At 36.4% G+C, this 27,113-nt stretch overlaps 1 protein-coding gene across 6 annotated transcripts in view; it reads right to left on the bottom strand.

Annotated features, from left to right (window-relative positions):
- Positions 1 to 342: 342 nt before the first annotated feature.
- Positions 343 to 27,113, bottom strand: part of LOC134531984 (regulating synaptic membrane exocytosis protein 2) — a 312,665-nt gene continuing 285,894 nt past the window's right edge. For 5 of the 6 annotated variants that reach the window (XR_010075102.1, XR_010075103.1, XR_010075105.1 and 2 more), the window contains 2 exons: positions 23,063 to 23,399; positions 343 to 9,788 (listed from right to left, as the gene is read on the bottom strand). Coding sequence is in view for 1 of the 6 variants with exons in the window: in XM_063368090.1 (XP_063224160.1) it covers positions 23,193 to 23,399 (207 nt within the window). In the remaining 5 variants the exon portion in view is untranslated. Of the gene's footprint in view, positions 9,789 to 17,721; positions 23,400 to 27,113 lie in introns of those variants that run through there. The other variant, XM_063368090.1, reaches the window with a different exon arrangement.

Here is a 27,113-nt window from a genome sequence, read left to right as displayed (position 1 = left end):
GATCTAGTCAACTTCAGAGTTTCAGTGTTGAATTTTTGAATATTGTATTACATTTCAATATTTTTCTTGAAATATTTTTTCTTGAATCTCAAATCTTAAACTACTGCTGATAATATGGTATTCAAGGGTTCGAGAATTTAACCGGCCCATTCCTTATAATAGTAGGTATCAAGAGCCATTGATAAGAATATGTATGCGAATGTGAAATATATAGTATTTTAAATTCGCAATGTAACTTATAAATAATTATTTTATTTCAAACAAAAAAATCTCAAATGTTTTGTAAGATAAAAAATTTAGGATGAATCACATATACCACAAGAGGTGAGAAAGTATGTTCGGTTTAGTTTTTGTCATGTTTTATTTTTCTTATTCATATTCTCATTTTGAATCATTCATTCATTTTTTATTGTCAGAGTTACCAGAGGCAGACGAGTGTCTCTTACAAGAGAGCAAAGCGAAAGGGAAAAGGGGAAAAAACAGGGTTGCCATTCTCCTTTTCATGTTGGCATCACTGGTAACAGAAAAGATTTTTATCCTTGCATTAAAAAAAAAAATTACAATACTCGGTTTTTACATTTTGATCTCGCAAATATATATATATTTTTTTAAGCAACTACTTGTACCATTGCTCTCAAATGTCAGCTATCCAAGTGATGCCAAATGAAGGAGGATAAATTTCCCTGGAAACATCAAACACAGTGACAAAAGTCATAATGAGTTTGTAAAGGGTGAATTTAGCAGGTGTTACACTTTAATACGCACCTAAAGTTTTGTAAACACTACAGACATACCCAAGCACCACGTTTAATCAACTTGTCTTTAGTTTTTTTTATCTCCAAAAATTTTTTTTCTTTGTCTTTTTACCTAATAGTGTTATTTTTTTTCTTTCTCTTTTTTTTAAAACTACAAATATTTTAAAGCCAGCAATACCAAAGAAAGGCAAGAGATATGGGAAGCAGTCTTTTGTCTGGGGTGCTGCCCTTGTTTCATAAACCAACAATGCATGCCAAATGGTCGAGATAGCGACGACAACATCAAGTGTCAAGCAAAAAACATTAACTTAGGGCACAAGTACACCATTGAAATTTACCTCGCGTCCCATGCAAATACTGATTTTCACGATTGGCCACCTTAAGCTCACAAAGGCTCTGCCGGAGGGCTGCTTGAATCAACGTTACGTTGGCTAGTATTTACATGTTCACTTAACTTTTTGTCTGCAATTATATTTACAAAAGCTTATCAAAATTTTCCAAATTTTTTTTGTACCTGATAAATCAGGGTTTAAACATAAGTAAAAGTAAACATTTTTTTTAGTTATTTTATTTGTGTATAGTTTTTCGTTGTATTTTTTTTGTTGTTGTCAGATATGTGAATCAGTGAAAGAAACTCATTAGCTCGATGCGAGCATTTCCAGCAATCGGATGGTTTGAGCACTCCAGCAGTGGGCAATGTGTGGTCAAGGTCGCGTACACATTACACAGCCGTCTCACCGACACAGACGCACAAACTTCAGAAAAGTTCCCGACTGACATCGCAGGATCACAGCTACAGTTACATAGCAAAATCAAACAGCAATCACATTTTGTTCATTGTTAACTGTCATAAAAAAATTAAAAATAAACAATATCATGTTGGAGTCATCAGCAAGTGAATACTGGTAAAAAGGTCAGGTGAACATTAAAAAATTAATTTCTTCCTTGCAAAACAGACCTGAGAAAATTGAAATGGGAATTTTTTCTCTACAAAAAGAACTTTCTTTTTAGCATAAAGTTTTTTTTTTCTTTTCAAAAGCTACAAATTTACGAAGTTCAACATTTATATACATATGTCAAACATGCCACCAACAATTCAATTTGATTTTCAACTTAATCAGCTAATAATGGTTAGGTAACAATCTTGGGTAGCATTTTGTTAACAATAGCAATGATAATGAGACCAAACTCTATACAAAATTCTAATAGCTAAACAAACTTTCCTTTTGCCTAACGTCACAAACAACTTTAATGAAATACATAACAGATGTATTGTACTTAGCAATTCGGTAACTTAAATAAATAATAATTTACAAAAACTACAGATCCAGCCTTTCAAATTTAACATTGCAACCATTTTTAAAATTTTTTTTATACATGTTACAGTATAATACACAACAGTAACAAACATACATCATAGCAACAGAAAATATAGTTCTTTGAAATCTGTACACAGAAACAACACAGAATGTACACAATGCTAATTTACATAACTTGTATCAAAAGTTTACACGTAAACATGCCAGGAGAACAGAACGTTGGGTGAAGCTGGTTGGTTTATGTGACAGGGCATAGAGTAAGACATTTTCTGCACTTAAAGTCTTCTCAACATTGTGCTTGTAACTCTTCAATCAGATACAAATTTCATCATGTCCATTCAGTTGTTAAATAGTTAATTCCAATCAGTTTTTTTATATATACATATACAATAAAAAGATTCAAAAGTAACAGTCTGTACAAGTCTCGCACATTCTGTGCCTAAACCACTTAACTTTTTTTTATTACAAACGGACAAAAAACACACCTTAAAATGGATTCTACAATCATATCTGTAAATTCAATTGTTCGTTAAAAAAAAATCAACCAGCACTGTCTGTGACGCAACTCAAGGTAAATCCGTTCAACACAAGTTAAAAGCTGCCTAAGAACGTAATTGGCACAATTCTGTTCTGTTTCAGGTGTAGATGAAAGTTTGCAGTGGATATTTTGCATACAGTTCACATACTCATAGAACACAAGCAACAAAGTCTGGTTTGCAAGTGTCTTTTCAAATCTATTTGACATAGCATTTTGCCAAACAGATGTTTTCGCTTGGTGTATTATTAGTCTTAAAATGTTCAAATATGTATACATCATGAAAAAAAATATATTTTTCAAGAGATAATATCTTTTTGCCTAGAATTTATATATATTTTTTAATGATAAACAAAAAGAGAATATTGTTAAAGTTAAATCATCAATAAATTAAAAATGTTCTATGGGGCAATAAGTAAACAGAAGTTTAAAGTAGAAACAAACTCAGTTTAGAAGTAAATGTAAGAATTGTTTACTTATTATTGAAAATACATTTTTTTATAGTAGCATTATTTGAGTTGGTTTAAAAATATTTGAAAAGGCTTACGTAGTTTTAGCAATATTAAAAGCAGTTTATAAAAAATGCTTGGATCCTATAATGGTGTGTACAATATGCAGTCATTGTGAAAGGTTTAGCTCACGTCAGCAAGCCAGCAGGCTTTGAGGGAACTTATGTGATCCTGCAAACTGCAAGACTTGACATCACGAGAGTAGTACCTGCAATATTTGTGAGAAGATCTAGCGTACCTTTTACACAACGCACACAAACACAGCCCCACCAGACTCTGCTATCGCAAGTTTCACCTCAAAATAATTCACTTACACAAATTAGCATTCGGGTGAACCTTCCAATTAAATCAATAGTGCAAATAAAAAACAATGTGATTCATCGTTACACATCCGGTGTGAGAAACTTGGCGAGATTTACATAAACAAGAGAAGAGCGTAAGCAGAATTTAATTTTGGAGGGTGGGGGTGGGATAGAACCACTTTACCCGCTGTTTAGTTTTAAATTATTTCCTTTTGTTGGTGGGAAGGATAGATTTTTCCAAGATTTTGGGGGAACGCATTACACATGTCACACCTCCCCCCCCCCCCCCCCCCCATATGATTTACTTACGTATGAACAGTTTGCGGTACTGTTACATTTCCATGGGGCAGCCTTTGGTTATTCAAGTGAAGGCAGTAATAAACTACAAAAAATTGAATAATACTTTTTTTTACCCACTTCATCTTTTGTTAACACTCTATCGTTTGGTAACGGAATAGACGGCCATGAAATAAAGTTGGATGACTCAAATGGGTTAGACTTTCAAGGATTGTTACAGTTTTCTTTCACGTTGACGTCGTCCCAGGTGCTCCCGTGGCTCGCACAGGTCGTTATGCCACCTTGGTGCCTCACCGGTCGGCGTGTGTGGTCGGTGGTAGTGTCTCGAACGGGTGTAGGTCGATTGTCACGGAGAGCGAGATCGACTCGAGCCCTAACGGGACCTGCCAGTACGCGCCAGTTGGCCTTCACCCCTCGGAGCGAGCAGTCTTGTGCGACTCGCGGAATTCGGCGATCGGTGTTCGTGTGCGTACCGAGAACGTGACAAGTTAGTCGTGTGTGTGGTCCAACCACCCCTGCCTGCCACGTGGCGACGTCACGACCACCGAGAGACGGAGTCTCGTGCTGTGAACTAGCCCACAGCAACCACCCCTGTTAAAGGTTAGTTGGCGCCCTCAGACACCACCCAACCACGCATCAACATCGGCAGGACGACAACATCATCATTAAAAAATTTTTATGATGATGATAAGGGAACAGCACAAAAATTTAATGAAAGTAAATACAGAATAAAAAAAATTTTTTGCACATGGCATAGTTATAAAAGCTTAGTTTCAAAGCAATAAATAATGCAATGTTTTGAAAATTAACTTTGGAAATGTTAATAACTTGTTATCACTTGTATTGCAAGACTATAAATTATATGGTACAAAAGCCTCTCTAAGATCTCTAAATAAACTGTAGCTGACTAAGTCATAGAAGTTCATTTCCTGGTGCTAGTTGCTTAGATGCGGATGTAAAGAAATAGCCATAAACTATAAAGGTTGGGGTTACTCTTTCTGTGTTAGTCACAAGTTGCATGAGAAAGTCACATACATCCCCACACAGTTGTCTGTGACATAGTTTGCCTGCCTGACATGCATATAATATTCTATTCATGGTTCACACCCTCTCGTACAATAAAAAATTAAGGACTTTTTAAGTACCCCTTTACTTTGTTGTCCTAATCACTATCAAGAGATAGAAAACTATTTGATACACAAAAAATAATTTCCTTAGTTCAGTTCTTACTGATGGTATCTCTGGAATACATATTTAACCCAAGCATAGTATCAAGCCAAAATTCGAAGCCAAACGTTCAATTTTATTACATTCTCATTTACTTTTTATAAGTTCAAAGTAAGATAGTAAAACACACATTTTCAATTCAAAGGTGAGATACAAAAATATAAAAAATGAATTGAAAATGTTTTTATACATGAAACCTCATCACAGGGCCTGAAATTCATCAATTGTACTACACTTGCGCAAAGCATTGTTTTCTGCCAAGTTGGAAACAAAAAAACATTCAAATTCCGGCATTCATCCATTACTTGCATGCTATCAGTCTTTATTGAGGATTTTTTAAGGACTGTTCATGAAATGTAAGTACTTTTAAGAGCCCTTATTCAATTAAAGACAAATTAAGGACTTTTTTAAGGCTATTAAGGAGGCACATGAACCTTGTATTTTAATGTTTTTATAGTGAGAAGTAAACAGACTAGCGACATTTTAAAAATAATCTAAGTTAATACTTATACTAGCTCGTATATTTTTTTTTGTTTCATTAGCATAAATGTTTTGACATGAACACAAAACATGTTTTGATTTTTACAATGTGTGGACAAAGCTCAGTCAATAAAGACCAGTATGCTGTTTCAAAAAGTTAGTTAATGTGGAAAATGTGGACAGTTTTATAGTAAGCTATAAATATTTCAACATTTTGACAGATTTTCGAATAGAGTAGGGTTAGATATGGATCTGGATCTGACTTCACTATATATGCATAATTGCATAAAGTCGTCCAACTGAAGTTCTTTTTATCAATGTTTAGTAGGGACACCTGTATTTCGCGAATACATTTCATGACAAGGTATTTCACAAAATACTGTAGCTTTTCTTCTGTGGTTATTGGCTAAGGTCGGTGAGAGGTGTCGTCCCGCTCTTGACGGGGCCAATGAGAATGTGGTCACCGTACTGCTGCACCCTCACAATTTGCCATGACTTAGAAAAAGCTAGTGAAATACCTTGACATGAAATGAAATCGTGAAATACAGGTGTCCCTAATGTTTAGTCATTACGAGTGGAGAAATTTCTTCCTTAGAACTGAAAGTTGGTATATTCAGTAACAGCCAAAACATATTGGAAGTACCTATAATTTTTCCCTTTCACAACAAAATTTAGCACTTTCTGGAAAGTTGTTGATAGTTGTTTCTTAAAATTAAAGGTTTGAGAAAACAGAGTGGAGAAAATTTATATTGTTATAGCATAAGCTCTTTTTTAAAATTTTGCACTGTGATTTTATTGGAAAAGATTCACCATCTTGCAGAATTTTAGCAATATTAAGGTTGTTCCCTGTAAGGTAAAAAACAGCTGAGTTGATTAGATGCTATTACACAAACATAAACTACTGACTCATTAAAATATATACTCCAGGGAATTAAATATGTACAAACTTCTCAATATACACATATATACAAGGCATGGGGAAAAGTAACAAATACTAAAATATAATATGTCATTACGAGAGACAAACACTCAACATAGATATGTACTTTCAGGATATTCAATCATATGTTTTTATTTATTTTCCCAGTAATTTCTCAAGTTCAGTTCAAATGCTGAGGAACATTACAACCATGGCTGTCGAAAAAAAAGTTTACAAATGGCAACTTAATATCCTGCAGCTGCATGTGGAAATCTTAATGCCTCGAAAGCTAATGCTGTTGAGTGCATAGTTAAATTTTAGTCCTGTCTCTAACGTGTGAAATTTTAGAGTAATGCTGACCTTGCATTTGAACTAAAGTCACAATTATTTTGCAGATTCATTGGGTAGCAAAGTAGACTTGAAGCCCATATACATCGGTGTAGATGCTACAGTGCTCTCGACACACTTTTCACGACCCTGAGCCAATTATAAATGAGGAGATGAAGTGGTTACCCAACCATGTGTGACCTGTCAAAGAATGTGACTTTGTCATCGAATGTTTCTAAGCCATTGCCCACAGTAAATGCTACATTTGCTTTCCTCTCAAATGTTTTTTCCAGAATTCGCTGGAATCAAGCATGCAGGTGAACATTTTTGCAAGATATGCCATAATTAACATACTGTAACATGCAGCAGAGCTTCATTAAGGGGACTGTTTAAATATGCCCTCGCCAAATCAGCAACTTCAAAACCCTAAGTGGTTTAGCTTTCCAAAGTCCTTTGCGAGTAGTTTTAGCAACGTTGCAACAGACACAGGCTCAAATATGTACATGAAGTGCAAGTGATTCCTACGAATATGAATCAGAGCTTTAATTTGACCATGTTCCAACTCAACACCAACCCGAATGACGCGAACAAGAGTTTTGAGGGATTGTCCGAGCCAAAAGCCCAGCATTTGTGGACTTTTATAAATGGGCCTTAATGCTGGTTCGATTAAACACCCTGCCTTGCCATCCAACTCGTTCAGTAGGAGTTTTCAAAACTATGCACTTATTTTCATGTGTGTTTATTTGCAATACCTATTTGTAATTGATAGACCATGCATGTAATATTATGGATTACTAAGAACTCGTTAAAAAGTATCGGTTTTGAAGAGAAAAATTATATTTGCAACGTATAATATCCTCAAAACTACGGCTGCATAGTGAGGGCTGCTATACTGAATTTGTCTGGGCCCATCTCACTTTGGCTACAAAATGCTCAGCTGTCTTAATGAATAATATTTTTTTTTCCTTTAAGAAATAGAAAAATTACCTTCTTAGCATGTGACAACAGTGTTGTCTGGTTCAGAGGACAAAACTCATGTTAGCATGTAAATTTGGAAAGTTGAGCTATATAAAATTCATCTGCTAACGTTCAGAGTTTAGCTTGTGTTGCTTATCTACAACAAAGAACTCTGTGTAGACCCTCACATTAGTTACTGAAACAGTTATTAAGATATTTCAAACACCTCTTTCAAATTAGCCCAGAAGAAAAAAACACTGGATAATTGCACCTGACATAGTTAAAATATGTTTTAGTTTTTTCAAATGATTTTATAGATAAACAGAGCAAGAAAATTCACATAAATATAGTTAATTTTGTACACCTCTAAACTTATATTTGTGAGCCGCACTCGAATTTGGTATGTCTAAATGGTTCAATCATGTGTTATGATGTTTCTATGGTTTGTAGGTATGTTAATTAGTGCAAATTATTTCAAGATACAAAAATGAGCAGCAGTCACTATGCAGCAGGAGTCATTAAACTGTGAATAAACTACTTCACACAGTATGTTGCATACAGAATTAAGCTGGAACATTTTACTTTCAGGGAGTTGTAGTTTAAATTAGAATCAATAATTTTCAATGATGATAAATCCTGCTTAAAAACTTGAAGTAAGTAATTTAAAAATATATTTTGAAATGGGACGAAGTACTACATACCATAATTTTAATAGCTATTAAATGGTGCAGAAAGCCTTAACAAACTGATGAGCATGCATAGCCAGCTCTTACCTATTCCTAACCAAATCCCCTCCCAGGTTTTGTCAGCAGACCAGTCTGAGAGCCACACGGCCGACAACGCGACTCAAAAAGATGCTGCCAGCTTGAATCGGAAAAGGTAGAGGAGATAAGTTTCTGTGGTGATTCCACAGGCTACTCTAGAACACCCTCACACACTCAGACATACGAGGGAAAGGATGCTTCTTAAATAGTCGAAGTTAAGTTCAAAAATACGTGAAAGAAATTCTCTGCTACTTTTATTTTCTGTTTCTTCAAAACAAGACAAGGAAACAAGTTAAAGTACAAAATCGTATATTTTTTCCCTCCTTTCTTAAAAAAATTAGTTTTTTTTTTTTTTAATGGTTTACACTAACAACATTGGATAGTTGGATTTTATATACGTTTAGACATTCATAATAAAAACGTTAGTATGGTATTTGTTGTCTTGTGTCTGTATTATGTCTGTACTACCAACTACGGAATATATTTAGAGGATACAGGAGGTTGCAAGAGTTTCGATGCGAAGCAAACATTCTCTCTATTTGCGCACACATCTGGATCAGGAGGAATAAGAGAGAGGAGAGAAATGAACAGTGAGCAGAACTCAAAACTGGCGTGAGAAACCAATCACCCAATGCAAAAAAGAAATGTTCTCGTTTTAAGGAATTAATCCTGCATCACTTATGGTTATGGCATCCTCTTAGATGTTCAGTAATATTTTATCATTCACTTCGGGAAACAAAACTGGACAGAAACTTATGGAACTTAAGAAAGGCAAGTACTTTCACACGGTCATGTACATTCCACTCTCTCCCACAAGCACTCGTTCACAGCGGTTGATTGATACTTAAGTCAGTATTTTATAGTAAAGGTTTGTTTCATTGAGTAAGTATTCATATATATCTATATATAATGATATTCACTCAAAACTTGTGGAAGGCTTGTGAATTTACTGTTCATTTACGTTACTGTATATATATTTATATATCTTCATAAATAATTACATTTGTCTTTTTTTTTAACTTCTTTTTTTTTTTTTGATGCAAGAAAAAAAAAATTCTCTCTAAATATTATGTACAACGTCTTTTGCTTTTTCAATCACTCAAACGACCTGTCTGCAGCACTTTTTCCCCGTCGGTGAACAATCGACCGGGCAGCTCTGCCGAGTTATTCCCCACAATTTGGAGCCACGAGCGCTCGTTCCCTTTGCGCCATTGGTCGGAGTCCGTGCCGCGCGGACCAGCGGCGAAAGGACAGGGCCGCCCCGACGGCTCTCGGCGAGGGAGGAGGGCTTCCCCGCTGCGTCCGTCGCCATCACGACAGCCAGCCGCGGCCACCACGACAGCGAGCCGCCGCCATCACGACAGCGAGCCGCCGCCCTCCTCGCTCTCACGTTCTCACTGGCAGGTCACAGGAGAAGGGGCGTCAGCACGACCGCGTCGCTTTGCGGCGGGAACAGCGACAAGGAAAACGGTATCTTTACGGCACAATTGCTTTTTCAAATAGAAGATAGTAACACACGACGCAGTGCCAGGTATGTGTGGTGTGGAACCATCCGAGCATTTTCCGGGAGTGGTTTTAGGAAACCATAGTAGAAGACCTAAATCCGAATGGCCAGAACGGAATTCAAAAAACAGATTCTCGAGTTCAATGTCTTACCACTACTACACTAGCTCGCTCTATGAGGTGAGAAAATGAAATGATTTCCATGAAAAGGCAAAACAAAAAATACATTGAAATATTAACTTTACCATTCCTGAAATCAAATAACAAATGAACTAAATAAATAACAAATAAAATAGTTTTTTTTTACAAAACATGTAGGTACCAAAATCATCCTATTTCAAATACAAGAACTTCATATTCATGTTTAATTTTATAGGGAATATAGGTAGAATCATAAAAATTAAATGAGTTGTACAGGAATAATTATTTCATCACTTAAGAATGATATCAAACAAATGTCTGGCCTTCAAGTTGTACATTTTGGGTACAGTAAAAAACAAAACTGAAAGGTGTGGTACGAGTATGCAATGAGAATGGACTGGACAGTGAATAAAAAAAAAAGGTTCACTTTTATTTTTAAATCTTGTTGACAATATGGTCGTAAAAAACAGATGCATACAACAGCGTGACTCAGAGAAATTGGGGCTGTAATATGACATAGTTTAAATCATTATTTTGGTCATACACCATTGCTAGTTTGCACTGTATGTTACAGAGAAAACCAGAAGAATGGACAAAGATGAATCCATTACCATACAGAAAACAAGCCAAAATCAGCCAAGGTCAAATGTGAAAGGTATAGATAGCACATATAATTTCATGGAAGTAATTACTGAGAACAATATCTGTGCTGTCTATAATTTAATATTAGACATTGGTTGATTTTGTCTTGTATTCTGTATGTTTGTGCATTCCTATATCTTTGTCCATTCTTCAGGTTTTCTCTATGACACACAGAGCAAACTAGAAATGCTGTATGTACAAAAAAATTTTTTTAATAAATCTTCCCTCTTGCAAGAATCAGTCAAAGAACAAAGAAAGTAATCTGCCATAAGCTAGGTAATTCAAGAGACTGCTACCACACGGATAGTAAATTTGGAGTGCTGCCAAAAAGATACGCAGTGCCAGAGGTTTATGAACTTATATGGTGGTCTAAAAAATTGCGAAATCTGAAAGTCGTCCTGCAGTAATGAACCGATCCTACCGGACAAGCACTTTGGAAACAGTGCAGTGAATTCGGCATGATTCTTCGGAAGGAACCAGTTTTAACAGCAGTCGCAAAGACTCGAGAGCGCAGCTAGCCGAACATGACTGTAGGATCTTGATTCCTCCGTGGTCTCAAACTCTCCTCTGCCATGCTAACACGTGAGTGATTTACGAAAAAGAAACAAAAGTGAAGAACAAATACCAGGTGGATGCTAGTGTCTCCATATTCCACAAGTGGGCGGGAAACCATACTTACAAGAACTTGAAAAAAAATGACTGAAAAAAATATAGTACAAGACAATCCGTCAATGAAATTTTACACACCTTTTCAGTAACTGTCAAAGAGTACAATTCTAAAACAATCATAAAATGCATGTGAGTATGTCAGTATATTTATAAATAAAATAAATATTATGATGTCTTCACCATATATATTTTTTTAATGACTCAAAAGTCCTAAGACAAACTTTCAGAGTAGGTAAGCAATACAGAAACAATTTAATTTTTACAATAGAACATGTAGTCGTAAAAGCAAACGTCTGATGACGGGGCACCCGCCAATTTGGATAGGGTTGTCTATACAAACGCTGTGCTACACTGCCATTTCCTTTCGCTTCCCCTGCAAGTGAAATGTAACTCTGCCATCTTATGTCTGTAGCTCTCCATCCAAAATCAGCAATTGATCCTGTGACAACTAGTCCCAACACACTCGCTCTTTGTGTTTGCCACCCCTTGGTTATTTTGAAAAAATGGACTTGTTTCTGTAAGCCAGACAATCTCTTTCAGTTTGTCCTAGACTTTTGAATAACTGTGTTAATATAATAAAAGCTGATTAACATTTAACAATAACTAATAAGATAAAAAATCAAAATATTCAGCTTTTTTTGTCAGATGATATACAAGCATTTTACTCCATAAAGTGTTTTTGGTTGCAATTTTTCCAATGTTAAACACAATTGTGGTTAGCCATTAATCATATAAAACATTTGAATTGGTACAAGAGTTACATTACGGTAACAATTTGACTGCATGTAACCCATCAGAAAAGTAAATACACAACAAAAGGTTAGCCAGCTTTTTCTGTCTTCTACCTCTGAAAGGTACTGACTTAGAATTTAATTTACTGTTAGCATATTCTTGAAGTGAAACTTCTTTGCTGAGGGGCCTACAATTTTCGAGCATTACAAAAACTCTGATCGCATGAGGGGAATAGTTAGGTACGTGGTGGGGGAACTGGCAGAGGAGGAGAGTGCGTCAGTGGCGACGCCACTACAACGCATGCGCTAGTGGTCGAATGGGAAGATGGCAGGGAGTGTGTGCGTGGGGGTAGGGGGAAGTTGCGTAGCATAGCATGCTATATGCTAGTTGAAACGGCCAGAGGGGGAGACAGCAGGGGAGAGGTAGAAATGACGCAGCAATTCTCGTACGGAATTCTTGTAACGCTGCTTGTTTTTGTCTACTCTTTTTTTTTTTCTTCATTTGAGAGCATACCTGCATCCTTACTATTCTCAATAGGTAATTATATCTTCTTAAATAAAAAAATAGTATCAATTAATCTCTACCTATTCCTAATAAGCAAGAAGTTTCACTTCTGTCACGCGTCGACTCCACGCACACACTTTCTTTTTAAACTTGTTCTTTCCTATACATGCACATATGATATAGTAAAGGTACCTGATGAACAGAATTAGCACTCCACACTGCACTTTCAGGCTCGTATTATGTAAAATAGTATAAACTGGAACTACTGAATTCCTAAATATCAATTAACAGGATGCTTGGAAATCGTGCTGACTGAAATTTGTGAAGTGCTGTAGCATAAGGTACTAATTTCGGTTAAGGGGCCTACCTTGCCAAGGGTGTATGTATATGTGTCAGTGAGGCGGGATGATAAGTGCTATGCTAACTGGTGCTTCTAGCGCGGTGTCGCCTCTAAGCGCAAGGCTGTGGACTGGTGTGGTCTTCTCGTCGTGCATAGGACAGCTATCGAGATTGTGGTAACCATAACATTATACGGCATAGAAAAGAAGATAAAGTTATAATGCAAGTCCCTTGAGTGGTTTCAAGAATCTGAACTGGACATTTCATATCATAATTATTCTGAAAATACATTTTTAAGCCATTTAAATATTTCTAAAAATACAATTTAAAAACAAAATAATCATCCGCCCTCGGTGTGTTTCACGAAAGACGCTGCTCAGATATCTTGAGCGGTTTTCAAATTGCGTGGTTCTTTTGAAGCTCTGCATGCCGTATGTGTGCTCAGGTAGGCGAAGCCCTTAAAGGTGTTGACAAATTATTTTGGTGTGTGTTGGTCAACAGGAAACTCGTTAATTTTATTTGTTCCTCCCAAACTGTCAACAATTTTTATTTTTTTTAAAAAATAATTTTACCAGGGTCCCCTCCCCATCCTCCTTCCCGACCCTAACGGCCATCACAGAAGAAAATTAACTAGGGTTAAGTCATAAGTTTATACCAGATCAAGGTTTGGGGCATATGTGGTGGGAAAATCCTCAATCCATCCTTTTTCAGATTCGTCCCCCTTGTTTTCGATGCTGTATTACCCTTCGCTCCTTCCCCCTCTCTCCCCCTTCTTACATCCAAAGGGGCAGGTCTGTTTCAGTCTCTACTTCTCATGGTTTCACTAAGCCTGCTGTGCTGTCTCTCCTTGTCTCCATGTGTGTGTGATCGTGCACAGGTGGCTGTTCAAACAGCACGCTAGCAATCGGGAAGCCTTCTTTCTTCTTTTCACAGACGAGAGAGCCAAACGCCCGATCGTGCATCTTCGGTTTTTTTTTTTGTTCATTGTAACTCATGATAACTAATGGTCAATTAGGTTAGGTTAGCTACATTATAAATACTTTAAAACATTGTGGACGGTTGATTTGGTTAGGATAGCTACATTGAAGATACTGTGAAATCATGTAAACGGTTTCCTAGCCCTGGATAGCTACATATTAAAAAGTTATTTGCTAAGCAACCATAAAATGATTTTACAGTATTTTTAATGTAGCTATACTTACCTAATATAACCAACCATCCACAATGTTTTAAAGTATTTATAATGTAGCTAACCTATCCTAATTGACCGCAAAATTTAATGCCACACCGGTTTATACAATGAGATAGAACGGAAAAAAAAAAGCGAGCATGAACTTTGGGGAACTTCGGGTGTGTATCTCTCGTCTGTGAAATGAAGGCTTCCCCCAGCAATCCCCCAAGGGGTTGGCACCAATTTGTTCCATTTTTTTTTAAATAGTCATAGGGTTTTTTGAGTTATGATAATATTGCTTTTATTTATTCATGACTAGGTAATTAGTACCATTTTTTACTTTAAAATATTAAATTTAAAGGTTATATAATATGCATGTCTTTCCGATTACTTATTTATTGAGTTGTTTATTTTCTGTTGGTAATAATATTTTTATGTAGCAGAAACGCAGTTTATCTGTTATCAGTGAAAAGCAATGTGGAGAGACAGTATTTAATGGTTTTATTTTTATGTAAATTCTATTTTTAGAATGACAGACTTCAGTGTTACTGTTTTTTTATTTTTATAAACATTGTTTATATATGAAGATGATGCAGTTCAAACAAATACAACAGTAAAATATTAATGAATGTTATTTTCACAAAAATTCTGTTATTTTGAGGGTGATTTAAGTTTTATTTTAAAAAAAAAATTCATTATATGAATTTATTAAGGGATAATTACTCAAGAAATTATAAAAATAAAGAATTTGTGCATTATAATTGGTTGCATAAAATTAGTATAATGTAAATTGTTTTATCAATTAGGGAACATAATCCCCTTGGTTTGTAAATTTTCTTACAAACTACATACATACCACAACAATGGTATTCGGAGAATTATGGATGTTATTTTAAGTAAAGTTTTGTTTAGATCACATTCCAGTGTTAAATGGTGCATTGATTCACACAATTGGTGTTACCAATTTTAATCTTATCGCAGTCTAACATAGAATATTGTCCCTGGCAATATGTGAGTTATTCCAGTTGTGTTTCAACTTTCCAAAGGAGAGTAAGAGTGGCTTGTTACGGTATGCGAGACACTTGGGAGTCCACAGAACAGACCATGTATTTACATTCACAGCGTCCCTGTTGCTGAGAGCGAGGCAGGTTTTTGGCATACTTTCTGCAAAATATACGCTATGTTCGTGAACAACGGGATGTGAATTTAATGGGCGTTAGGGAATCCAAATCAAGCAATTTTCGTCAAGGAACGTACGTCCGGAAATGAAACCTGCAAAGTTACAGGTGCGAACAGTAAGCGTTGAGAGTAAGCATGAACGCAGCGCATGAAGTTCAAATGCTCGGTGGGAAGCAGGCGAAGAGCACCATGTTAAGATTCAGCTACGTGCACCAGTAACAAGCTGATTGGTGTATAGCACATCACCTTCGTAGTATGAAATTCCCAGTTTTCAGGTAGTCGAAGGTTAAGACGTAGGATAGTCTTCCTACTCAGTACATTTCTGTTGTGAAAGCGCTCTTGGTAAAAATGTGCACCCATCCTGCTGCAGTTACTCTCACTGCCCGTACATCTCTGCAAATGTCAAGTCTGTCACGCTGTTGTTGGTTGTAGAATCTGTGGTCGCAACCATCAGCACAGCGCTAATCGCTGAAGTCAAACGTGTGAACGTGCCACGACCAACCATTCACTGTTCTGTCCACCAGACTGCTGGTTGCTAGTGCAAACATTTAATTTTTAACATATGTGCACCCCGCCTTCCCACATACCCTGCTTTCCAAGGATCATCGGAACATCATAGCATTGCGATCGCTCATAATGGTGTGTAATGTATGGGAAATTGAAATATGCACCCTACTGTTCCTGACCGTAACTTTGCAGGTTTGCTTTTCATACATAAGTTCATTAACAAAGATTGCTTATTTTGAATATGATGATGAATATGTTTATGAATATGATGATGAATATTATTCTATCGCCGGGATTCCCTGTCATCCATTAAATTTATGCCCCACTGTTCACAAACACTCTTTATAGGGACTCTCTCACCAGCCTGTGGGCGATGTCATGACCTGTGATACGGCCAAGGTGGATTTCCATGCCCACAAAATAACATTTCAGCAACCATGCGTACTCTCCCAACGAGATCCTCACCAATTTCGTGTTGGATGTGGCGCCTCATGGTTCAACTTAAAAAGCATGTTAATTTGGTCAGTGTTAATACAAATTCTTGTTTAAACGAAAATGATCTTAGTAGTATTAAATTGAGTACACTAGAATGGAAAAAAAATTATAACTCTAGATGGTTCTGTGGTTTTAATGTGTCTAAGATGTTACTATTTGGTTTTTTATCCGGTTGGGATGGAGTGTCAAATGTGGAAAACTATTACATTTGTTTTAGTAAATTTTGCAGTATCATGACAGTAAGGACTTTGTGATGTTCCCAGAACTGAAGTCCATTGAGGTTTGTGTTAATGGGGTTTCACGGGACTGGGCCACAAATGTGGCTGGTCCTGCCACGTGAACCTGGTGCGGCAGTGATCACGTCCACGTGGCACCCTTGTTCAGGGACGTGGGATGAGCTGCCCGCGCACTGCGGCGTCGCACTTTGTCGCAGCCCCGAGAGCGAGAAGCCGCCCGGCACAGGCAGCCGCACGAAAGCCGCTTCAAGTTCGCAAGCATCCTGTGTTTTGCATGCTGTCGTGAAAATTTACTCACGCTACCACAGCCTTAACTACGGATATAAAAGTTCCTTTTTTCTGGACAATTAGTAATGCTCGTCACCAAGCCAAAGTTACAGCTAGTCTAAACTAACTACACTAAAATAGTGATATCATTAATAAACTATTTCTATGTTTCCATAAGCGAAATGACAATAAATTTCATTAAATATGGGAAATTTTTCAGTAAAACCTAGCTTACCACGTATAACTAAGATACATACTATTACAAATGCATAAAAATTCTTAACGTATATAGAAAACACATAAGCCTAAAAATATCAGTTATAAAACTCTGAAAAAAAATTATTTCAAGAATAGATATAGATATATTATTGCATTATTGGTGTTAGAACTATGGTAGTAGCTTATCACAAAAGTGCAAACAATTATTGTTTACGATTTGTGTACGTACTAAAGAGTGTGTTTAAACAAACTGACCATTTGTCATATAGTAATCTGCTTAGTCTTGTGTAAAGCAACTATTGTTAGTTTTATTTCTTGATCAACGATACTGATACTCGTTTATCCTCCCGAAATCTCCTGCATCTCGTTTAATCATTTTAAAAATATTTATATTAGAAAACACTCAGGGTCTTCATTTGGTCATTAACTATAGTACTTGAATTTCCAAGACAAACTTTCCACAACACAATATTATCGTCGGAAATAAAGCACTAAGCATTCAACTGTCACACTGTCATTTGTTTTCATCTCCAACTATATTTGACAACATAGTTGGAGAAGTAATATTCTATGGAATATGGCTTCAGATTTTTTTCATCAGCTTGAAATAACCTTAAATATGTTTTAAATATTATCATACTATCAAAGTTTATTATTGGATTGAGCTATCTTAACTTTTCAATTTTTTATTTTTTTTTTTTGAATTTAAAGTAATTTATCACATCAATGTTTGGTATGATATTTATGCATTTCATAAGTTATGAAATTTGTTAGTTCTTAATTTCATTAATACTTGTTATGTAATAAAATGAATGTTATAAGATTTTTAACAGTTTAAGAAACATCATTTGCTTTTTACTTATAAAATTAGTTTATGTACTACATTTATATTAACATAATTTTAGTTATTTCACACATATATTTTCTTGTGACGTTTTGGGTGATGTCATGACCCTCCAACATATTGACGTCGTCCAAGACTACGCCCTCCCTAAGCCTGATGTGCCACACCCCGCTTCAAGCCCCCCTCTCTTCTTACCCTCACCTCCCGCCAACGAGTGTGTTTGTCCGCCCCGTGAGAGGCTAGTAGAGTCTGTGCCATGCACCCCTAAGATAATATTTTAATTAATGCAGTTCGTAATTTTACTTATATTTTTATCCCCCAAGTGTTCTATTATCTTTCAGCTTAAGGAAAGACGCAGCCGCGCAATGCGCAAAAATTTCGGAACTCACCCCTACGCGGTCATTTATTTTTGAATTTAATTAATAATTACCAACACAAGTAAATGATATTAATAATTAGTAATTAATTGTAATTTATTAGTTAGTGTTGGAGTGGTTCTGTTGTGTTATCTTGTTTCGTAACGTAAATATAAACAGCCTAACAGTGATTCAACTGTTTCCTGCCGCCATGACACCCATCTCATCTGTAGCCAGAGCTCGGACGCATCTTACGCAACTCGTCGATTTCATCGTGTTATTTCAACTGATCTTCAGCATCCGCAATCATTAATGTCCAGAAGGACATTTTAAATCAAACGACATGACTTAGTCGCAGTGTCCTGGTCCGCCCCTGAACTGGTTGAATCACGTAATGTCTTCTTTCATGATTGTGTTCGCTCGTGTGCGGCTTGGCCGAGCAGATCTGCGAGTACTCGACTGTGCGAACACGTGTGCTCCCTGCACAGGGGACCGGGCCGTGCGGGACTCCCTAAGAGCCCACCTATGACCATCATTCGGCATGTGAAGTCGTGTCCGCCGCTCAGAGCGGGCTGGTAGAGCAGGGAGGGGGGGAGAGAGAGAGATCGAGCCTAGCACCCACACGGGCCACGTCACGACCCAGAGACGGAGTCACTAGGCGGGTCCACGGGTGACGCCCATGCCCGTGGTCCGTAACGCGCCTAATTAGTTAATCACATTAACCCCCCAGCGAAGTGAAAATATCGTGAAATTGATCCACCAAGAATTTGTAGACACCGTTGTTACACATGAGGAGAAAAACCGCCAATTTCCCAGTTTCTGTGTGGGATGTACCCATCCATGTCTCGCAATAAACGGCAAATATTTTGGGAATGCATGAGATAGATGATTATTTTTTCTTCTCAAGTAACAGTTCAAAAAGTTCATTATGCTGATTTAATTCTGCATTTGTTACGATGAATGCAGGAAGAAATACAACTACGTACAAAGACTAGATTTTAAAGTAAGGGGAAATTAACGACTAATATAAATGAACCATTTCCTGTAAATCAAAAATCTAATAAAAGAATAATATGATTGCTATCCATTTGACATATGGCCTTTTTTAAGTTTGGACTACCGTGCAGCCATAGAAATCTGAAGACCTGACAGCAGGTAAGCACAAAAAGTGACACACCTGGAGCTATATGTGTTTTCTATACAGCAATATGGTAAACTAGTGAGCTACAGACAACCACTAAAACATGGGGGATTGAAAGAATCACATGAATTGTACTTGATACCTGTTCAGCTGGTAGAATCTGTGCAGAATTATCACAGGAACACAATACATAATAACACAACAGTAAAATGTCACAAATAGAGTAGGTACCTATGCTCCTTTAAATACTAATGAATAGAGCCAAGATATTATGGTTTTAAATTTTAATCAATTTCATTGTAAACAATTTAAGACTTAATTTTTATCCTTTTTATCTTTATGACTGTTTTACCTTCATTTATATTGTGAATAAATAAATAAAATTACACAAACTGGCATATATCAAATTTTCTGTATTAATTAAAGAAAATATGTTATTGTATGGTTTTAACTTCTCTTTGTTGCTGATATACCTACCTAGTTTAAAATTTTAATTTTAGGTTTTGTCACTGTTGTACTACATTACTATTAATAATTAATACAAATAACATTTCCTTATGATGTGTGTCTGTATGTCTTCAACTACTTTTTTTTTCTTTCTTTACTGGTTTTGTATACATACCTAGGAAGAAAATACACATTAGGAACTAAATAAATTTTTGTTTGTATTACATAACTGTTTAAATTTAGAATTTTATGAATATAATTTTACATTTTAATTACATAAATAGGTTAGTCAGATGAATTTAATTGCATGTATTTATTTTTTGCTTGCATTTCAGTTTTAAGCATTACCTATATTGACATTACTTCCGTTTCTGTGTTATTTGGATTTTATCACTATTCACCATATAATTTAGCCTCTACTTATAAACCTTAAACTGCAATACAAAAGTAATTAAATCTATTAAAAAAAGTCTTTAAGTATGCCTTGTTATTGATTCTACAAGTTATTCTTTTATTTATAGCACCTATTAGGGCTTCAAAAAGCCTACAACACTCCCAGAGTTTATTTTCTTTTTTAAGTACACTTTTAATTTACCATTTCATTTAGCCTTTCTTGCAGTCTTTTCTCTTAGTTACTTTCCCAAATTAAACTCCTTGTCATCACAAAGTAGCAACCTATAAATTGATTTTAATTTAAGGAAGAAGCAGTAACATTAGGATAAAAAATTATTTTTGACTTTGCAAAAGTTATAAAGAAAAAAAAATTGCACCATGCACTGAAAATCTGCTTGGTTTGTAAACTCAAACATGTTCAAGGCACATCTGGTCATGGCACAGAACAGTTAAAAATTAAAATTAAAAATGATTATGAGCTCGAGAAACATATTTTTTTATGTTAAGGTGATTGTGCAAAGTGAAACTTTGTCTCTGCAGTCCTAAATGCCCTTTGCAAAATAACGAGTTTTGATAAAAAAAAAAAAAAAAAAACTTTATAAATATAGTCTTTCTCCAAAGGAAGCATTCCTATATAAGTACTTCTGCACAGCATATAATTATTGAAATACAATTCTAAAAATAATATCACTTTTACCAGTGGACTTTTACCAGTGCTTAAAAAATAAAAAATTAATAAAAACAAAATTTAATTTAAATAAAAAGAAAGGAAAGTATTTACGGCCTGGTCATTACAATTACTTGAGGGCTTAACCTCAAAATTTATCACAATAATGCACTTGCCTATCATGTTTTTTGTTATCTGATATAGTAGTAAAGTGTCACCCAAGTCTTCATAATTATGCTCACTAGTGTGACCTTTTAGAACTTGAATTTAATGTTTAGTAAATATCTGCTGAGAAAATTTATGACCCAACAGCAATTCCAAGAGAGCTATCAGAAAATAAAAGAGCACATGTTACTCAGTACACGTGTTAAAAGTGAAACTTCTTTGACAACTGAAGCTTAAACTTATAAGTATATCTTAAGGGATAAAATGGCAGATAGAAAGAGGGAAAGACAATTTTATAAACGATAAATATTACTCGCTGTTGAAATACACCATAAAGGAAACTGTGTGTTGTACTGTTTTTTCAAACAATTCTGCCATTTGGAACATGCCAAATCTCTAAACAAACAGTCATAACAGGAAGCGCTCTCTACGCGGGCAATCCAGGGACCGTCTCAACAGCGCTCTCTACGCTGCTGGTTGAACAAGGAGGAACGTAAGCATGCTGGTAGCAAATATAAAATTCAAAGCACTCACAGCTGACTGTATAGGATACCTATATCTATTTTCTAAAAAACCCACATGCACAATCTCTGTCTTATGCTTTCGTTCATCCATCTCTCTCTCTCTCTTTTTTTTTTTTTTTTTTTTTTTGGCAGCCAACGAATCATCGCACAAAGAAGAGAATGAAAATGGGTCTGCAGCAACGTATTATAGCACAGTGCTTGCTGCTAAATATCTCTTCGGCCAAGTACCGATTCTCTGTCCTTTTTGCATCAGAAAAGTTCGACAACAAAGTTTCACGAAAACGTTGCATTAAAATTCGGCCTTGAAATTTTTGTCTCATCGTGCCCAAAGAAGTTTCACTTCAAAAATTTACAGGAAAATTAATTAATAGTAATGACAATAAAAATAAATAAAAATCTCAGCTTATGAGACAGAGACTTAGGTGTTTACATCAGCTACACATACAGTTTATTTTGCTTCTGGCTACACACAGTAACGAGTATGTGACCGCGCACTTATGACTTAGTACACTTGTGTTCTGGGAAATCATAAACCGAGAGTAAACTTGCTCTAATTGCTCAGAAAATTTGGTACGAGTGCACAGGCAGGTACAACTACTGGAACCAATTTGAATTTAAAGTATGTACTTAATGTCATTTATATATTGTGTTTGCAAAAACTCCAATAATTGCATAGGGTTTACTTTTGCATGGTGTGCTTAGAAAACTGTGGCCATTTTACACAAGAAAAGCAGTTCATTTGTTTATTTAATCACTAAGAACTATGAATAAGTTATAGTGGTTTCTGAGGCAAGGCCACATAGAAATAGTTACAGTGATCAACATTTCAACATACATTAAAGGAAGCATCTTTATTTGCTTTCTGCACTTGCCGTTTTTTTCGGGCTCTAAAGTGAAAATTTTAAGCAAGTTGGCAGAGCTGAACGCTACTATTTATTTTATACGAAAGGTCGTCTTACGTCGCTGTAGTACGGAGTCTGCAAACATGGTGGTGCAATGCTACTGTTTCACAACATAGGATAGAAAATAACTATTTATTGAATGTACTGATCAGCTTGAACCTGTTTCTGACTCTTGTATGTTTGTATCCACACTTAAAACCTCCATGAGTTTTTGTCTAACACTTTTATTTATAATGTGGTCTCTCTTTTACATGCTGCAGAATCTTAAAGTGAGGTAGTAAAAACTGGTTGCCAATTGACAAGTTCTATTTGCATCACAATTTACATAAAATTGTAAATTTATTTCACAATTTTTATTACTGAAAAGTTGACCGCGTACTGTAATATGTATGTCAAGTTGTCCTGTATGCCAGAAACTGCAGTAAAGTTGTTAAAAGTTAAGAGAGACGGGCTTGAAGATGCTTACTACAACATACGGTGAAATGCTGTTGTTACTTCATCACAGCTCTGCCTCGAAATCACGATAACTCATCTGCTGGCGGCTGCGAGAGCCTGCGACGGACTAAGACTAGTTCAGTAACAAAACTTCTCTAAGAGAACTTCTGAAGCTGTGGTTGTTGATACGTACTGTCCAGACGCACTGTCAGTGGAACGCTGTGGGCGGCGTCGCGGAGGCGCCAAGGCGTGTGCGAAGGTGGAGGGTCAAGATGCAGAGGAAGAAGAAGAAGATAAGGTGTCGGGTCAGCACTAGGCACCGGCTAGTGGCTGGTGAGGGAGTCTAGACTAGCCAGAGAACTGCGCCGAGACAGGCCGTACGAGGGCCCACTAACCAATGAGGTCGTCCCGAACAGCTTGTACCAGCCAATGACAATGTTGGACAGGTTGAGGTCATCGAGCATGATCTGGGCTACCCCCATGAACACTTTCTTGCCTTCGATGCGGCCGTAGTCGCCCCAGACGGTCACCTGTAACAAAACATGCGACGCCAACGTCAAAGCACCATCGTGTTGTATTTGAAGCTTTGACACTTTGTAGATGTTATATTAGGCTACTTTATTTACAATTAAATCTACTACAAAGGTAATTATTTACTGAATATATACTGTATTTACCCGCAGAAGAGTCGCACCCTTAATTTTGGGCAAAAAAATCCAATATTTTCATTGTAAGGGCCACCCTGGAATGTGAATCGCACCATATAACTGTCCCCAGGAGAATACAAGTGAAGTCTTTGTGGTCTCTGTCTCAGCTTATTGCCGCAACGGCACTGATGTCCTTCGTCTTTCCCCGCTTCATCCTTTATTACCCTTCCTCCCCCTCCCCCATAACACTAGCACTATCTAACAAAAATACAAAGGAAATGAATGCTAATATTTATACCAATGTTTCCCTTCCCCAAGAGAGAAAAGACAAGATTATTTCTTGTTAATTTTTTTGTCAGTGTCTTCAATAAAAACAAACACGCCCTTTCCAGCAATTTTGTCATGAATGAGATGTTGCAGTAGAAAGCGCAGGAAATCTCACGCAAAAAAAATGTTTGGGCACAGCAGCGTCACAAAAACCTGTCGAGATAGCCGTGATAATTGTGTCCCGTGCCAGTTCACAATGACGAGAAAGCGAGGGAGAACCATAAAGAGTGCTGCATGGCCACATGTACTCAAACAGATGCATGTACTCCCTTACCCTCTTTCTCTGTCTGTCTCTGTCTCTGTCTCTGTCTCTGTCTCTGTCTCTCTCTCTCTGTCTCTCTCTCTGACTGGTTTATTTTTAGATTTCCCCTCTTTCTGAGGGCCTAAGGCTGGCTACGCACGCTCCGGTTTTCCTCAGAGGTCTGCCTCAAGGTACAGAACCTTAAGGTAGACCGGAGTGTGTGTATGTTATTGTACCTTGAGGTTTCCTGGAAAAAGGCGACCGGAGTGAAAATCGAAAATACCTTCGTTCGCCTCAAGGTACGCCCCTCCCTCACATGTTTCCGGTGCGTGTGGACCAGAGATGAGGCAGACCTTGAGGCGACCTGTCAGTGCCTCCCCTTACATCCGCGAGTGAGGTTAGTGCGAATACTTCTGTGGTAACCATGTCTTCTCGAACACGCCAAGTATTGGAGGAATTTATTAAACTGTACAAGGATTCTCCTTGCTTATAGAAAGTAAAGCTAAAGAATATCAAGATCGCATAAAGAGGGGCTGCATACGGACCATTAGTGGAAAAAATTAAAGAAATAGAGCCTACTGCTAACAAAGATGTAGTAATTAAAATAATAATAATTTTAGTAGCAACATCCGCTAAGAAGCGAAAAAAGTGAAGAATTCGAAGAAAAGTGTAAGTGGTGCCGACGACGTTTATGAGCCGACATTGTGGTATTTCTATCTGTTTGATTTCCTGTTGGATGTCCTATTTCTAGGGGTGTGCAAATACTCAAAATTGCAAATATTCGTGCGAATCAAATATTTGATTCGATTCACATTTGAAACCAAATTAGGTATTTGAAAATTTCAAATATTCGAAAGTTTTCGAATATATATTAAAATATTACTTTTGTTTGACAAAACGTGTGAACCTTGAGAAATCATTTTCCCGAGAGACTTAATGGAAGAAAAAAATACTGTAAGCGGACCTTTACTTACATCAAATTTTAGGTTAGGTAAATGGGCATACTGAGAACAGTTAAAGCCAATGTAGCGTGAAAATTAACATAAATGCTTACGATTTTACTGCAAACTTTACGTGATGTGTAGCATAATTAATTTATTATATCCAGTTGTCCTTAGCACAATTTTTGGACGAGCCATGTGCCATATAAAAGTGTAAAACTATTTAAAACAATGCCAACGCATCAGCTTTCAATAATAACCTTTAAAAACTAATGCACACATACTCTTTGGTCACCATTCTATTAATTTTACTAATAAAAATCTAGAGAATTTTTTTTAACGATAGAAAAGTAAACACAGCGGCCATCATGGCCAGAGAATTGTGTTGCTAGAATTGCTCCAGCGCAATCGCTTTTTAAACTACCGAAAATGTTACGTAAATAATTAGATAAAATTAAAAAGGCACGATAAACAAAATTCATTAAAAATTATTTTGCCTTGACACGTTTGATTCCAAAAGACTCTGAGAACGGAATATTGACCATGCTTACGAGCAGTTGTAATAAACAACTCTTTGATATATCAATTGGTAATCGCTTGACTATTTACTGCGGAAAACAAAACTGATACATCGAAGATGTGTTTACTTTCATAAACCTTTTTTGCCGTTTTTAATTTTCAGAAGAAGAATTGAAGTTCAGAACGTTGTATTTCTCCTTCTGGGAACATTGTCACTTCCAAGAGGCAATGCCTTGATCCAGAACATGTAAAGGAATTAGTCTTTTTGCACTGCAATTTACGTAATGTTGATGGCAAGGTGTAGGCTTGCTTTTGATGAAGACATTTCTATATCACTGATTGTGTTTTATTACTAAACCATTAGAAGAGACATAAAATTTACATGTTACTTGAGTAATAAAAATGTATATAAAGCTAAAGAACATTACTCTTTTAAACAACAATTTATAATATGCCAAATTTTGACTATAATAATTCAGATTTATACTTAGAACTTAATTAGAAAATATTCGCAAATTATTCGCTATTCGCAAATATTTGCAATTATTTGATTCACATTTGATTTGCATTGAAAAAGTCACATTCGCACAGCCCTACCTATTTCCCAATTATTGGTGCAGCAAGTAACAAGAGTTTCAATCATGTATCTTCGTCCATCCTTAAGTAATTATGCCAATCTTTTGGCGCGATTATCAGCTCATTCGACAAATTTATATGCGAATATTTTTGTCTTTATTTTAACCAGTATTTGCACCACACTTTTCATTTCACTTTCTGTGTCTTCATTTTCCCCATTTCTATAAGCAATCCGACAGTGAGAGCATCGTCTGTTTACGCCATAATTGCAGGTATACTACTAACACATACGCCTCAAGGTAACTAGCAGACCCGAACGTGTGGGCAGCAGACAGCCACGTGTCACATGCCGCCGGCCAGGTAGCCCACACGACAGGCTTCAGATGTAGATTAACAGCGTAGTTCATGATGCTTTACACTCACTGCTGAGATATTTTAACTAAACAATTTATCATTACTCGTGATATTTATTAAAAACCAACACAGGCTAGTTATTTAAGCATATAGGCAACCACAACATTGGAATGTTATTTTTTTTTTACCCAAAAATGAAATTTTTGTACATGCGTAGCAGTACATTTTACTAAACAAAAAATTGGCATAAAATCTGCGATCCATTTGGGTAATTTGGGTAATTGCATAGTGATAAGTAAGTTATGTCTGAATCTGTGGATGTAAATCAGGTTGCCTCCCATGCTTTTGACAAACAGTTCAATGGGGCACGGATCATCAGGAAGGCCCAGTTGAGTTTCCAGAATTTTTAAAGCACGAGCTTACCCTGATAGTAGTGCAAAATTACGTATTTATTGCTGTTAGACAAGTTATGCAATATATGCAGTTCACATTTACAGTTATGACCATGGTATAATTTAGGGTGGTATTCCAAGATGTTATAGTAAGGTAGCAAATAAGCACTGTCTTGTTGGGATACAACCGTAACCTAACTCGTGGCCATATTCCAGAACATATCCAAACTGAATTCCAGTAAGGAAA

This window comes from Bacillus rossius, chromosome 5, assembly GCF_032445375.1.
Source record: "Bacillus rossius redtenbacheri isolate Brsri chromosome 5, Brsri_v3, whole genome shotgun sequence".
Lineage (NCBI taxonomy): Eukaryota > Metazoa > Arthropoda > Insecta > Phasmatodea > Bacillidae > Bacillus > Bacillus rossius.
Note: the sequence above shows the minus strand (reverse complement) of the source record. Positions and strands in the feature narration are given on the sequence as shown.